The 12,388-nt window shown below is 43.9% G+C and overlaps 1 protein-coding gene across 2 annotated transcripts in view; it reads left to right on the top strand.

Moving 5' to 3' along the window:
* The window catches only part of TTYH1 (tweety family member 1), a 240,303-nt gene extending 228,595 nt beyond the window's left edge, over nt 1–11,708 (top strand). The window contains exons 13-14 of one of the 2 annotated variants that reach the window (XM_073656482.1): nt 4,338–4,416; nt 10,813–11,708. In XM_073656482.1, coding sequence (XP_073512583.1) covers nt 4,338–4,416; nt 10,813–10,896 — 163 coding nt within the window. In that variant the 3' untranslated portion in view covers nt 10,897–11,708. The remainder of the gene's footprint in view (nt 1–4,337; nt 4,417–10,812) is intronic. The other variant, XM_073656483.1, reaches the window with a different exon arrangement.
* The last annotated feature ends 680 nt before the right edge of the window (nt 11,709–12,388 follow it).

Raw genomic sequence — 12,388 nt, 5'->3', positions numbered from 1 at the left:
GCCGAGGTCATGTCCAATGAACTCGGCGCACCTCATGCACGTCACTTACAGCGTGGGAGAATTCTCACGCTGAAGCGCTGAGTGCAGGAGAATTTTCCCACGCTGTCAGTGAGGTGCATGAGGTGAGCTGAGTTCATTGGACATGACCTCGGCTCATCTGGATGCCGTCACAGCGAGACACTGAGGAGCGCAAGCATGCCTGCTCTTCTCAGTGTCTGCGGCATGACAGGCTGGATGGCAGCGTTCTGCTGCGGTCCAGCCTGTCATCTCGATGTAGCAGAGCTGAAGCTGTCCTGGGAACCATGGAAAGGTAAGGATGAGGTTGGTTTATTATTTTTCTTTTATTGCAGGAGATCGTTGGCTTCAGCTGGAATGGGCGTGATGGTAAGTATAGTTTAATTTAGAACAATAAAGGATTGTGTGTTTATTTCAATTAAAGGACTTTATTCTGGGTGTTGTGTTTTTTTTAAATACTTTACTAGAAATTCATGGCGGTCATGTCTAATACTGGCGTGACCCCATGAATTTTGGGCTTGGGGCCAGCTGATAATACCAAGCTGGCCCTAACCCCTTTATTACCCAGTGAGCCACCGCACCAGGGCCCTGGATGAGTTGGGTACAGCGCCAGAAGATGGCGCTTCTATGAACGCGCCATTTTCCGGGGTGGCTGCGGACTGCAATTTGCAGCGGGGGGGGCCCAGAAAGCTTGGGCCTCCCTGCGCTGCAGATTCCAGCCCCCAGCTGCCTAGTTGTACCTGGCTGGACACAAAAATAGGGCGAAGCCCCACGTATTTTTTTTTTAATTATTTCATGAAATTCATGAAATAATTAAGAAAAAAAGGGCTTCCCTATATTGTTGTGTCCGGCTAGGTACAAATAGGCAGCTGGTGGTTGGGGGCAGCCCGTTCCTGCCTGCTGTACCTGGCTGGACACAAATATAGGGCGAAGCCCCACTTCAATTTTTTTTAAGTGAAATAATTAAAAAAAAATTGACGTGGGGCTTCGCACTATATTTGTGTCCAGTCAGGTGCAGCAGGCAGGAACGGGCTGCCCCCAACCACCAGCTGCCTATTTGTACCTGGCCGGACACAACAATATAGGGAAGCCCTTTTTTTCTTAATTATTTCATGAAATAATTTAAAGAAAATTGACGTGGGGCTTCGCCCTGTTTTTGTGTCCAGCCAGGTACAACTAGGCAGCTGGGGGCTGGAATCCGCAGCGCAGGGAGGCCCAAGCTTTCTGGGCCACCCCCGCTGCAAATTGCAGTCCGCAGCCACCCCGGAAAATGGCGCGTTCATAGAAGCGCCATCTTCTGGCGCTGTACCCAACTCATCCAGGGCCCTGATGCGGTGGCTCACTGGGTAATAAAGGGGTTAGGGCCAGCTTTCCATGGTTCCCATGACAGCTTCAGCTCTGCTACATCGAGATGACAGGCTGGACCGCAGCAGAACGCTGCCATCCAGCCTGTCATCCCGCAGACACTGAGAAGCGCAGGCTTGCTTGCGCTCCACAGTGTCTCTCTGTGAGGGCATCCAGATGAGCCGAGTTAATGTCCAATGAACTCGGCTCACCTCATGCACGTCACTGACAGCGTGGGAAAATTCTCCTGTACTCAGCGCTTCAGCGTGGGAGAATTCTCACACTGAAGCGCTGAGTTCAGGAGAATTCTCCCACGCTGTCAGTGACGTGCAGGAGGTGAGCTGAGTTCATTGGACATGAGCTCACCTTATGCACGTCACTGACAGCGTGGGAGAATTCTCCTGCACTCAGCGCTTCAGCGTGAGAATTTTCCCACGCTGTCAGTGACGTGCATGAGGTGCGCCGAGTTCATTGGACATGACCTCGGCTCATCTTTATGCCGTCACAGCCAGACACTGCAGAGCGCAAGCATGCCTGCGCTTCTCAGTGTCTGCGGGATGACAGGCTGGATGGCAGCGTTCTGCTGCGGTCCAGCCTGTCATCTCGATGTAGCAGAGCTGAAGCTGTCGTGGGAACCATGGAAAGGTAAGGATGATGTTGCTTTATTATTTTTCTTTTATTGCAGGAGATCGTTGGCTTCAGCTGGAATGGGCGTGATGGTAAGTATGGTTTAATTTAGAACAATAAAGGATTGTGTCTTTATTTCAATTAAAGGACTTTATTCTGGGTGTTTGTGTTTTCTTTTAACTTTGACTATGGGGTTAGTAATGGGGGTGTCTTATAGACGCCTCTCCATTACTAACCTGGGCTTGATGTCAGCTGGCATTATAAGCTGACATCAACCCCAGCCCTATTACCCCCTGCCACCGCTATAGGGCAGCGTGGAAGAGCGAGGCTAAGTGCCAGAATTGGCGCATCCTATGAATGGTGTTTCTAGCCTGGGAGGGGGCCAATATTCATGGCTCCCTTCCTGGGCTATTAATATCAGCCCCCAGCTGTCTGCCTAGCCTTTGCTAGCTATTAAATTAGGGGGGACCCCACGTCATTTTTTGGGGGGGGTCCCCCATTTTAATAGCTAGTAAAGGCTATGTATTCAGCTGGGGGCTGATATTAGTAGCCTGGGAAGTTCGTCTGCTTAACCTCCGCTAGAGACTAAAATTACGGGGAACCCCACGCCAATTTTTTTTAATAATAAATCCTTTATTTTAATACTAAATGACAAGTACAGTAACCAACACTATCACTGTACTTCATATATATGTGACTGACATGTTTCTATCTATCTAATCTATGTGTGAAGCTCTATTCTGTCTGTTATAAATTGTCGGGTACAGATGCTGAATTGCCGGCCGGCTTTTTTTAAAGAGACAGTGCATGAAAACACTATTATATTTTTTAATAAATCCTTTACACTAAATGACAAGTACAGTAAGCAACACTGTCACTGTACTTCATATATATGTGACTGACATGTTTCTATCTATCTAATCTATGTGTGAGGCTCTATTCCTTCTTGTCTAAATTGTCGGGTACCGGTGTATGCCGCTGCTGAATTGCCGGCCGGCTTTTTTAAAGAAAGCGTCTTCTGAGCAGTTTGTCAGCTTTTGGACACCTTTGAAGGTGTTTTCTATGTGTTTCTATGTGTTTTTGTTTGCCTGCCATTGGTTTTAACGGTGTTCGACGGTGTTCTAAGGTGTTCGACGAACAGTTCGACGAACAGTTCCTCGAACATCCCGGTGTTCGACAAACCGAACCGAACCCGAACACTACGGGGGTGGCTCAACACTAATAATGAGGTGATTTTATAAAAGCATGTGTCTGCTGTGTCCTAAACATACTGGGGGGAATTTATTACACATTTTAAAGCCTTAAAAAAAGTTGTGGCATGACTTATTTGCATTAAAATTTGCAACTTTTTTTGAGAATTTGCAAAAAGAAAAAGTGATTGGGTGGCGGAGTTAAAAGGGGGCGAGATATACTGTACATATTTATTATTTATTAGAAAAGAAAAATTATTGTAAATCTATCCCAGCTGATAAAAGCTATAGATTTCAGTTCCTGCCTCTAGAACATCCCAAGATGCTCCAAAATTCATAAAATTGTAGCAATGTACTCCAATGAACTTAAAGGGAATCTGTCAGTAGGATCAACTCTCCTAAGCCATCTATATGGGCATGTAGGTCATGGGAAGCTGAACGACATGATACCTTGATACCTGCGATCTGATATTTTATTCTCGAGAAATCCATGTTTTTCGTTATATGTAAATGAGCTGTTAAGATCTATGGGCTGGACATAAATCTCCCTGAGCTTCCTGGGCTTATTATAAATGAAAGGAGGTGTTACCAGTGTGAGACAGGTATATCAGGAGAGCAGGCTGTCAGTAACACCTCCTTTCATTTATTATAATCTCTGGAGGTGGATTCTCAGGGAGATCTATGTCCCACCCATAGATCTTAACAGCTCATTTACATATTAAGAAAAACATGGATTTCTCTGGAATAAAACATCGGATCGCAGATATCAAGATATCATTTTATTCAGCTTACTATGGCCTACATGCCCATATAGAAGAATGCTGAATTGTAAATCAGGACTGTGGCGCTTCCATTCCAGTCATAGGGTATCCTAGTGGTTATAATCCTGACAATCCGATGTTCTAGGCGCAGACGATCGCCATTACTGTCCATAGCAGAAGTGGAAAATGTATCCAGTTACTTTCCAGAAACAATGCTACCATGTTTGCTCTTGTATCTTGAATAGGACTGAATTGCAATACCATATACAGCCTAAACTCAAGAGTGGCGCTGTAGTGCTGCTTGAGATATCATAAGCAGCCCATTATTACATAGACATATGTCACTAATAGAACATGTTTTGTTATGAGCCTTTGTGTGTCCCCTTTATTTTCCCTCTAGGAATCAAAGCGGTTTGTTCAGTGGCAATCCTCGATATGAAAACGTCCCCTTGATTGACAGGCAGTCCCCGCCCCCTTCGGTAAGTAGGACTACAGATAGCATAATGTTCATAACTTTACAAGTTGAGCACATGTTCGTTCTTGGAAGTTGCTATGAAAATATATTGTGAATTACGTAAGTACAAATTTCCTAATAATGTAAGTGGAACGGCTCCAAACGGCAGCAGGAGCGATCCAAAAAGTAGATTTGCTAAAAAAAAAGTTCTGGAACTTTTTTTATCATCAGAAAGAACTCCATTCAGATGAGAAGAAAGAATCGATTCTAAGGCAATTGTATTCACTTAGAATTTCCCCAAACTTTTGTATCCAAGCAAATCTGAATTTTGGTAGATTTGTTTTGCTAAAATCCAGCAAAATGAAGGTTGGACAATGTCTTCCAAGATTTTACGGGGCCAGAAAGAAGCTTAAAAAATGTAAAATCTTCTTTGACTAATACTTTTCCCCACATATTAATATTAGAACTCTAAATTACGAGAACTGCTCTTCATTTAGTTTCCAGCAGGACTTGGCACCTGCCACACTGCCAAAAGTACCAATACCTGGTTTACAAACAACAGTATCACTGTGCTTGATTGGCAGCAAACTCATCTGACCATAACCCCATAGAGAATCCATTATAGAGAATCTATGGGGTATTGTCAAGAGGAAGATGAGAGACCCCAGACCCAACAATGCAGACGAGCTGAAGGCTGCTATCAAAGCAACCTGGGCTTCCATAACACCTCAGCAGTGCCATAGGCTGATCGCCTCCATGCCACGCCGCATTGATGCAGTAATTGATGCAAAAGGAGCCCGACCACATATTGAGGGCATTTACTGACCATACATTTCAGTAGGCCAACATTTTGGATTTTAAAAACATTTTTCAAGCTGTTGTTATAAAGTATTCTAATTTACTGAGATAATGACTTTTGTGTTTCCATTGGCTGTAAGCCATAATCATCAACATTAACAGAAATATACACTTGGAATAGATCACTCTGTTTGTAATGACTCTATATAATATATGAGTTTCACTTTTTGTATTGAAGAACTGAAATAAATTAACTTTTTGATGATATTCTAATTTTGTGAGATGCACCTGTAGATAGCCTTCTCTGTGTCAAGCTATTTAGATGCTGTGGTCACTATTGATTGTGTTATCTAAATGGTTCAGTGGAATTAGACTTTAAGGTATTTATGTATGTAACAGCAAAACCTGTATTTTACTCTTTATTTTCCATGATTTTTTTATATCAGTTTTAAAGAGCAGATTTTAAACAGTTTCAGAATTCAATCTAGAAGAGCAGCGTCAGGCAGCGGCTAATGAGCGTAGCTGAGCGGGAAATCACGGAGATGGCAATGTGACAGATGGGAGGCACAGAGAAGAGATGTATCAACAAGGTCAAATGGAGAACACCGTGCAGAAGCAAAACAATGAACTGCGTGCAGAGAATCGTAGAGAAGGAAAAATGGAATCTGTGATCCCAACAACCAGAACATAAAACACATTTCACAAGGACAGGGTCACAGTGATTAAATGTAACCAAACGCTGCATGGACAGTAAATAACATACAATTAGGCTCGGACTGGCCCACCAGAGAACAGGAGAATTCTCCGGTGGGCCATCACTCCTCTTATATGAGCAGTTCTTGACAAAATATACAGTGAGGAATAAAAGTATTTAGTCAGCCACCAATTGTGCAAGTTCTCCCACTTAAAAAGATGAGAGAGGCCTGTAATTGACCTCATAGGTAGACCTCAACTATGAGAGACAAAATGAGAAAACAAATCCTGAAAATCACATTTTTCTGATTTGGAAAGAATTTTTTTTTTCAGATTTTGGTGGAAAATAAGTATTTGGTCAATTACAAAAGTTCATCTCAATACTTTGTTATATATCCTTTGTTGGCAATAAAAGAGGTCAAGCGTTTTCTGTAAGTCTTCACAAGGTTGGCACACACTGTTGCTGGTATGTTGGCCCATTCCTCCATGCAGATCTCCTCTAGAGCAGTGATGTTTTGGGGCTGTCGCTGGGCAACACGGACTTTCAACTCCCTCCAAAGGTTTTCTATAGGGTTTAGATCTGGAGACTGGCTAGGCCACTCCAGGACCTTGAAATACTTCTTACAAAGCCACTGCTTCGTTGCCCTGGCAGTGTGCATGGCATCATTGTCATGCTGAAAGACCCAGCCACGTTTCATCTTCAATGCCCTTGCTGATAGAAGGAGGTTTGCACTCAAAATCTCACAATACATGGCCCCATTCTTCCATTCATTCTTTCATGTATCAGTCATCCTGCTCAAAAAGCCTCGGCACTCAAATGTCCTTTGTAAGTGAAAATTTATTGTGGAACTTAATTTGCACACAGAAATAACACAAAACGTTTCGGTCTAAATGACCTTCTCCAGTTGACAGTTAGTTCTGCGGATAGTATGAGGAGGAATAGGTTCCCAGTCGGGCTGCCTGCTACGAAGCACATGGGGGCTTGGACATCGCAACGCGGCATCCACCGCTCGTAGTTGTCACAACTAAGATTAAGTTCAACAATAAATTTTCACTTACAAAGGACATTTGAGTGCCGAGGCTTTTTGAGCTGTATACCAGGGTTCGGCCCCTACTTGAGCACCCACATAGGGAGTGCAGTGATTTTGTATTTCTACGTATCAGTCATCCTGGTCCTTTGGCAGAGAAAGAGCCCCAAAGCATGATGTTGCCACTCCCATGCTTTACAGTAGGTATGGTGTTCTTTGGATGCAACTCAGCATTCTTTCTCCTCTCAACACGACGAGTTGTGTTTCTACCAAACAGTTCTACTTTGGTTTCGTCTGACCATATGACATTGTCCCAATACTCTTATTGATCATCCAAACTAGCAAACTTCAGACGGGCCCGGACATGTAATGGCTTAAGCAGGCGGACACTTCTGGCACTGTAGGATCTGAGTCCCTGGCGGCGTTGGGTGTTACTGATGGTAGCCTGTGTAACGTTGGTCCCAGCTCCCTGCAGGTCATTCACTAGGTCCCCCTGTGTGGTTCTGGGATTTTTGCTCACAATTCTTTAGATAATTTTGACCCCATGGGGTGAGATCTTGTGTGGAGCCCCAGATCGAGAGAGGTTATCAGTGGTCTTGTATGTCTTCCATTTTCTAATTATTCCTCTCACAGTTAATTTCTTCACACCAAGCTGCTTGCCTATTGCAGATTCAGTCTTTCCAGCCTGGTGCAGGGCTACAATTTTGTTCCTGGTGTCCTTCGACAGCTCTTTGGTCTTCACCATAGTGGAGTTTGGAGTGGGACTGTTTGAGGTTGCGGACAGGTGTCTTTTATACTGATAACAAGTTCAAACAGGTGCCAGCACTACAGGTAATGAGTGGAGGACAGAGGAGCCTCTTAAAGAAGAAGTTACAGGTCTGTGAGAGCCAGAAATCATGATTGTTGGTAGGTGACTTAATACTTATTTTCCACCAAAATTTGAAAAAAAAATTTTTCCAAATCAGACAATGTGATTTTCAGGATTTATTTTCTCATTTTGTTTCTCATAGTTGAGGTCTACCTATGATGTCAATTACAGGCCCCTCTCATCTTTTTAAGTGGGAGAACTTGCACAATTGATGGCTGACTAAATACTTTTTTCCCCACTTTACTTGATTCACCATATACAGACAAAGGCAACATCTTTTTTTATTCAACAATGAACCTATAGAAATTTGTGAATGAGGATAAAGTCATATTTTCATGTAGCTGAAAATTGGGGACCTAGAGCTGATGTTACTGGTTGACACTTGGCACCCCAATCCAACACTGCATACAATATATAAGATTGATAGACAAATAACTAGATAGATACATAGATAGATACATAGATAGATAGATAGTTCTCCTGTCCGGTTTCACCGGCCAATATACCGTAGTTGGGGGACCCGCCCATTGTCGGGAGCCAAATATACTCATGCTGAGGGCCAGAGCTTCACATATGTGCTATAAACGGAGCTGACAAATGCAGTGCCCAAACACAGGTGTGACCAGGGCCGGCTCCAGGTTTTTATGGGCCCCGGGCGAAAGAGTCTCAGTGGGCCCCTTTAACACATACCACGATTCATGATGCAAAGATACGGCGGAGAAATATATATATATATATATATATATATATATATATATATATATATATATATATAGTACAATGCAAAGATTTCACTTCTTACATTACATGAGTGATATCTATTGTAAATTCCACAATAGCTCAGAAACCGGTGAATCGCTCCTCACAGAATACTGGCCCCCATATAAGGCTCCATACGGAATACTGGCCCTCATATGACGCTTCATACAGAATACTGGCCCCCATATAAGGCCCCATACGGAATACTGGCCCCCATATAAGGCCCCATACAGGATACTGGTCCCCTTATAAAGCTCCATACAGGATACTGGCCCCCATATAACGCTCCATACAGGATACTGGTCCCCTTATAAAACTCCATACAGGATACTGGCCCCCATATAACGCTCCATACAGGATACCGGTCCCCTTATAACGCTCCATACAGGATACCGGTCCCCTTATAACACTCCATACAGGATACTGGCCCCCATATAACGCTCCATACAGGATACCGGTCCCCTTATAACGCTCCATACAGGATACCAGTCCCCTTATAACACTCCATACAGGATACTGGCCCCCATATAATGCTGCATGCAGGCTGTTACCCCCCACATAATGCCCCATACAGGCTGTCCCCCCCTTATAATGCTCCATGCAGGCTGTTTCCCCCCACATAATGCCCCATACAACCCCCCCCTTTTAATGCTCCATGCAGGCTGTTACCCCCCACATAATGCCCCATACAGGCTGCCCCCCCGTATAATGTTCCATGCAGGCTGTTCCCCCCCACATAATGCACTATGCAGGCTGCCCCCCCCTTTATAATGCCCCATGCAGGCTGTCCCCCCCTCTCTTTATAATGCCCCATGCAGGATGCCCCCCCCTCTCTTTATAATGCTCCATGGAGGATGCCACCCCCCCTTCTCTTTATACTGCCCCATGCCTCCATACATTTAAAAAAAAAAAATCAAATACTCACCTCCCTTCTCCTCACCTGCTGCCCGCTGCTCGGGTCCGAACTCCAGCGTTGTCGGCGTCTTCCCGCTCAGCGCTCCCTGTGACGGCTCAGGGGAGGGCGCGGTGTAAAGACGTCACCGCGCCCTCTGACCTGAGACATCACAGGGAGCGCAGAGCAGGAAGACAGCTGATCTGCGGAGGCACGGGGAGAGGTAAGTATCCAGCTGCCGGGGCCCTGAGCAAGCGGCGGAGAAGGGCGGGCGCTGACACCGCTCTCCTCCGCCCATAGCCCAGTGGGGTGCGCGACCGCCAGTGGGCCCCTCTGCCTGCTCAGGGCCCCGGCATTTGCCCGGGTGCGCCGGGTGATGACGCCGGCCCTGGGTGTGACCATATTCTTACAGAGGTTCTCCACCTTGCATTTCCTCTAGGGTAGAACATCTTCATAATACAGTGCCACACAGAGCACAATAATGAGGCTCATGAAGTCTTCATACAGCCATAAACATGAAAATGTAGCCAAAGAAGGTAATTCTCTAAAGTGTTCTCTCCAGTGATGGACACGGACAGAAAAGGGCCCATGTGCAACAACATTATAGGGGCCCTTTGTGGCACAATACCTTGGTCTATGTCAGAAGCTACAAGCTGCTTTGGAGGTTGAAGTGGGCCCTCTTACCACATTGGCCCTTGGTTGAACCAATGATATATCTGCCACTGGTTCCCTCCATATTACAGGCAGAGACAGGGAACAAGTGCTCTATAGTGTGAGGCCCCAGTAAACCCTCTTTTAGCAGATGCTCAGATTCCTATGTGAAGTTTAAGGTGGGAGATTATACATTTATATTTTCTAGTTTCGAGTGAGTTTGGCACAGTAAAGTTGTATCCATTAGTCAGTTGTAGCCCTTCATACCTTATAACAGGTACTTTGAAAAACCATGTGTCCCATTTAATCTTTGTTAAGCTGACTTAATTAATTGGCGTAGAGTTGGAAGCCGGCGCATACGCAGAGTATTTTCCCGCGCTATGGAATTTTTGTCTGCACATGCGCCGGTCTCGTTTTCACCTTCCATGCACAAACACTCCACTCAAGCATCATTTTTCATGTAGGCACCATCCCTGTCAGTAAATTGACTGGAGGAAGCTTATTGACCAGGACAATTAGGTTAGTGTTCATTTGCATGTGGTGCAGGAACTTTTCTTTTTATAAGGTGTGCAGCTCTACAATTACGGCAACCTATGATATGGTCAATGACGATGGCATGAGTGATTTAAAGATTCCATTTAATGATAAAAAAAAACTATTGAAATGATTGTACAATCTAAAATAATTTATTTTCCTTTTCTCCTCCTTCATGTTTATCATGGATCCCACCAGTATTCTCCTAGCATGCGAACATCCTTCATCAGTGCAACCCAAGAAGAGACCAATACTTATTGCCGAACAGAAGTCGTATCTTAGAAGATTCCTTTCGCCCTCCTCACTTTCCCTCCAAGCTGTAAAGATGACTAACAAAGACAAAAAAAAAAAAAGACTGAGCCTTAGTGCTCTTTAACTTCTTTTTTGGCAAGGAGACTTGGGTGCTAAACCCTTTCAGCTTTCCCGTGATTGGTATTATACCCTTACCCTCTTGTGTCGCCAGGGTAATTTTCACTGAACTGTCCCTCTGCCTTCAGTTTTATATTTTTTTGTATTGGTTCATGTTCTTTTTACCCAGCAAGACTCGTTCCAAATTTCTTTTACCACGTATTGAACCTTGCAGTTGACTTCCAAAGGGGGCACCATGGGGAGTCTGTACAGGAGGATTTTTTAGAAAGACAATGGAAGAGCCTAAAATGTTCACTCCTGAAGGAGAAATTACTGCTATAAACAGGAATCAAAATCATCGAATAGAAAAAAGCATCTGAAATGGAGAAAACTGGACATCTGGATGTAGAGACCAGTGATTCTATCACCGCCTGACATGAGGAGTATATACTGTGCTGTGTGCATGATGTGGAAGTGAGGAGGACATAGAATGCATTGTAGAGTAAAGGAGTGAGGACACTGCTGCTTCAAAACTCTTTCCTCCACAGATGGATCTGTTTTTAATTAGAAAATTTTAACACTAACTCATATTTTACACTGACTTTAAATAAAAGGGAAAAAAACACACTTTATTTTAAAAAAATATTTTTTTTTCTTGTTATTCTTGAGCTGTTCGTATATCGGGGGTTTACATACAAGATACATTATCACCATCTACATTTGGGCAGTCGAGTTGCAATGGCAGTAAATGAAAAGTTATTTGTAGGTGTCCGACTTTCTCAATTTTTTTTAAAAGGATGATAATTTTAAAATAATAAAAGAAGCTAGTCTGATCAACCAAAACCTCTGTTGCTCCAGCACATATCATTCTGGTGGTCTATGCTGGGGAAGGAAGCAATGATGTACTGTTCATAGGGCACAAGAATGCTGTGACTGGAATAGGATGCCTTCAGATGCGCCTCCGACGACATCCCATTTCAGTCTCCTGACCACTGAATCAGCCTGCTTTGGAGTGACTTTAATTATTTTATCACTTCTTGACTTTTCAAACTTTTGGGTAAAAGTCGGTCAACCCCTTTAGAACACAGGTTCCTGACATTATTACTCTAGGAAAAATTCTGTAAAAAGGGCCTCTCCCAGGGAACCCATCTTGATGTAGGGGTAGGTAAAGATTTCTATGATCTATATTTTGGGCATTATTTTTGACTGCCTTGTCTGACCCCATGTCAGACATCCTTAGGTTAGTTAAAGTCATTTGGCCATCTCTATAGAACCTTTGATTTCAAGGAACTCCAAAATTCTAGGGAATCATGGTTCGGATACATTGTGATACAGGGTGAAAGCTATGGTCCACCCATTTAGTTAGCATCAGAAATCCTACAAAGAATAATCTTTAAAGGGTTTGTCCAGTGAAAATAAGTTATCA

Source organism: Phyllobates terribilis, unplaced genomic scaffold, assembly GCF_046119375.1.
Source record: "Phyllobates terribilis strain yellow unplaced genomic scaffold, ASM4611937v1 Scaffold_12__6_contigs__length_324123572, whole genome shotgun sequence".
In the NCBI taxonomy this organism is placed as follows: Eukaryota; Metazoa; Chordata; class Amphibia; order Anura; family Dendrobatidae; genus Phyllobates; species Phyllobates terribilis.
This window is presented reverse-complemented; position numbering and strand designations above follow the sequence as displayed.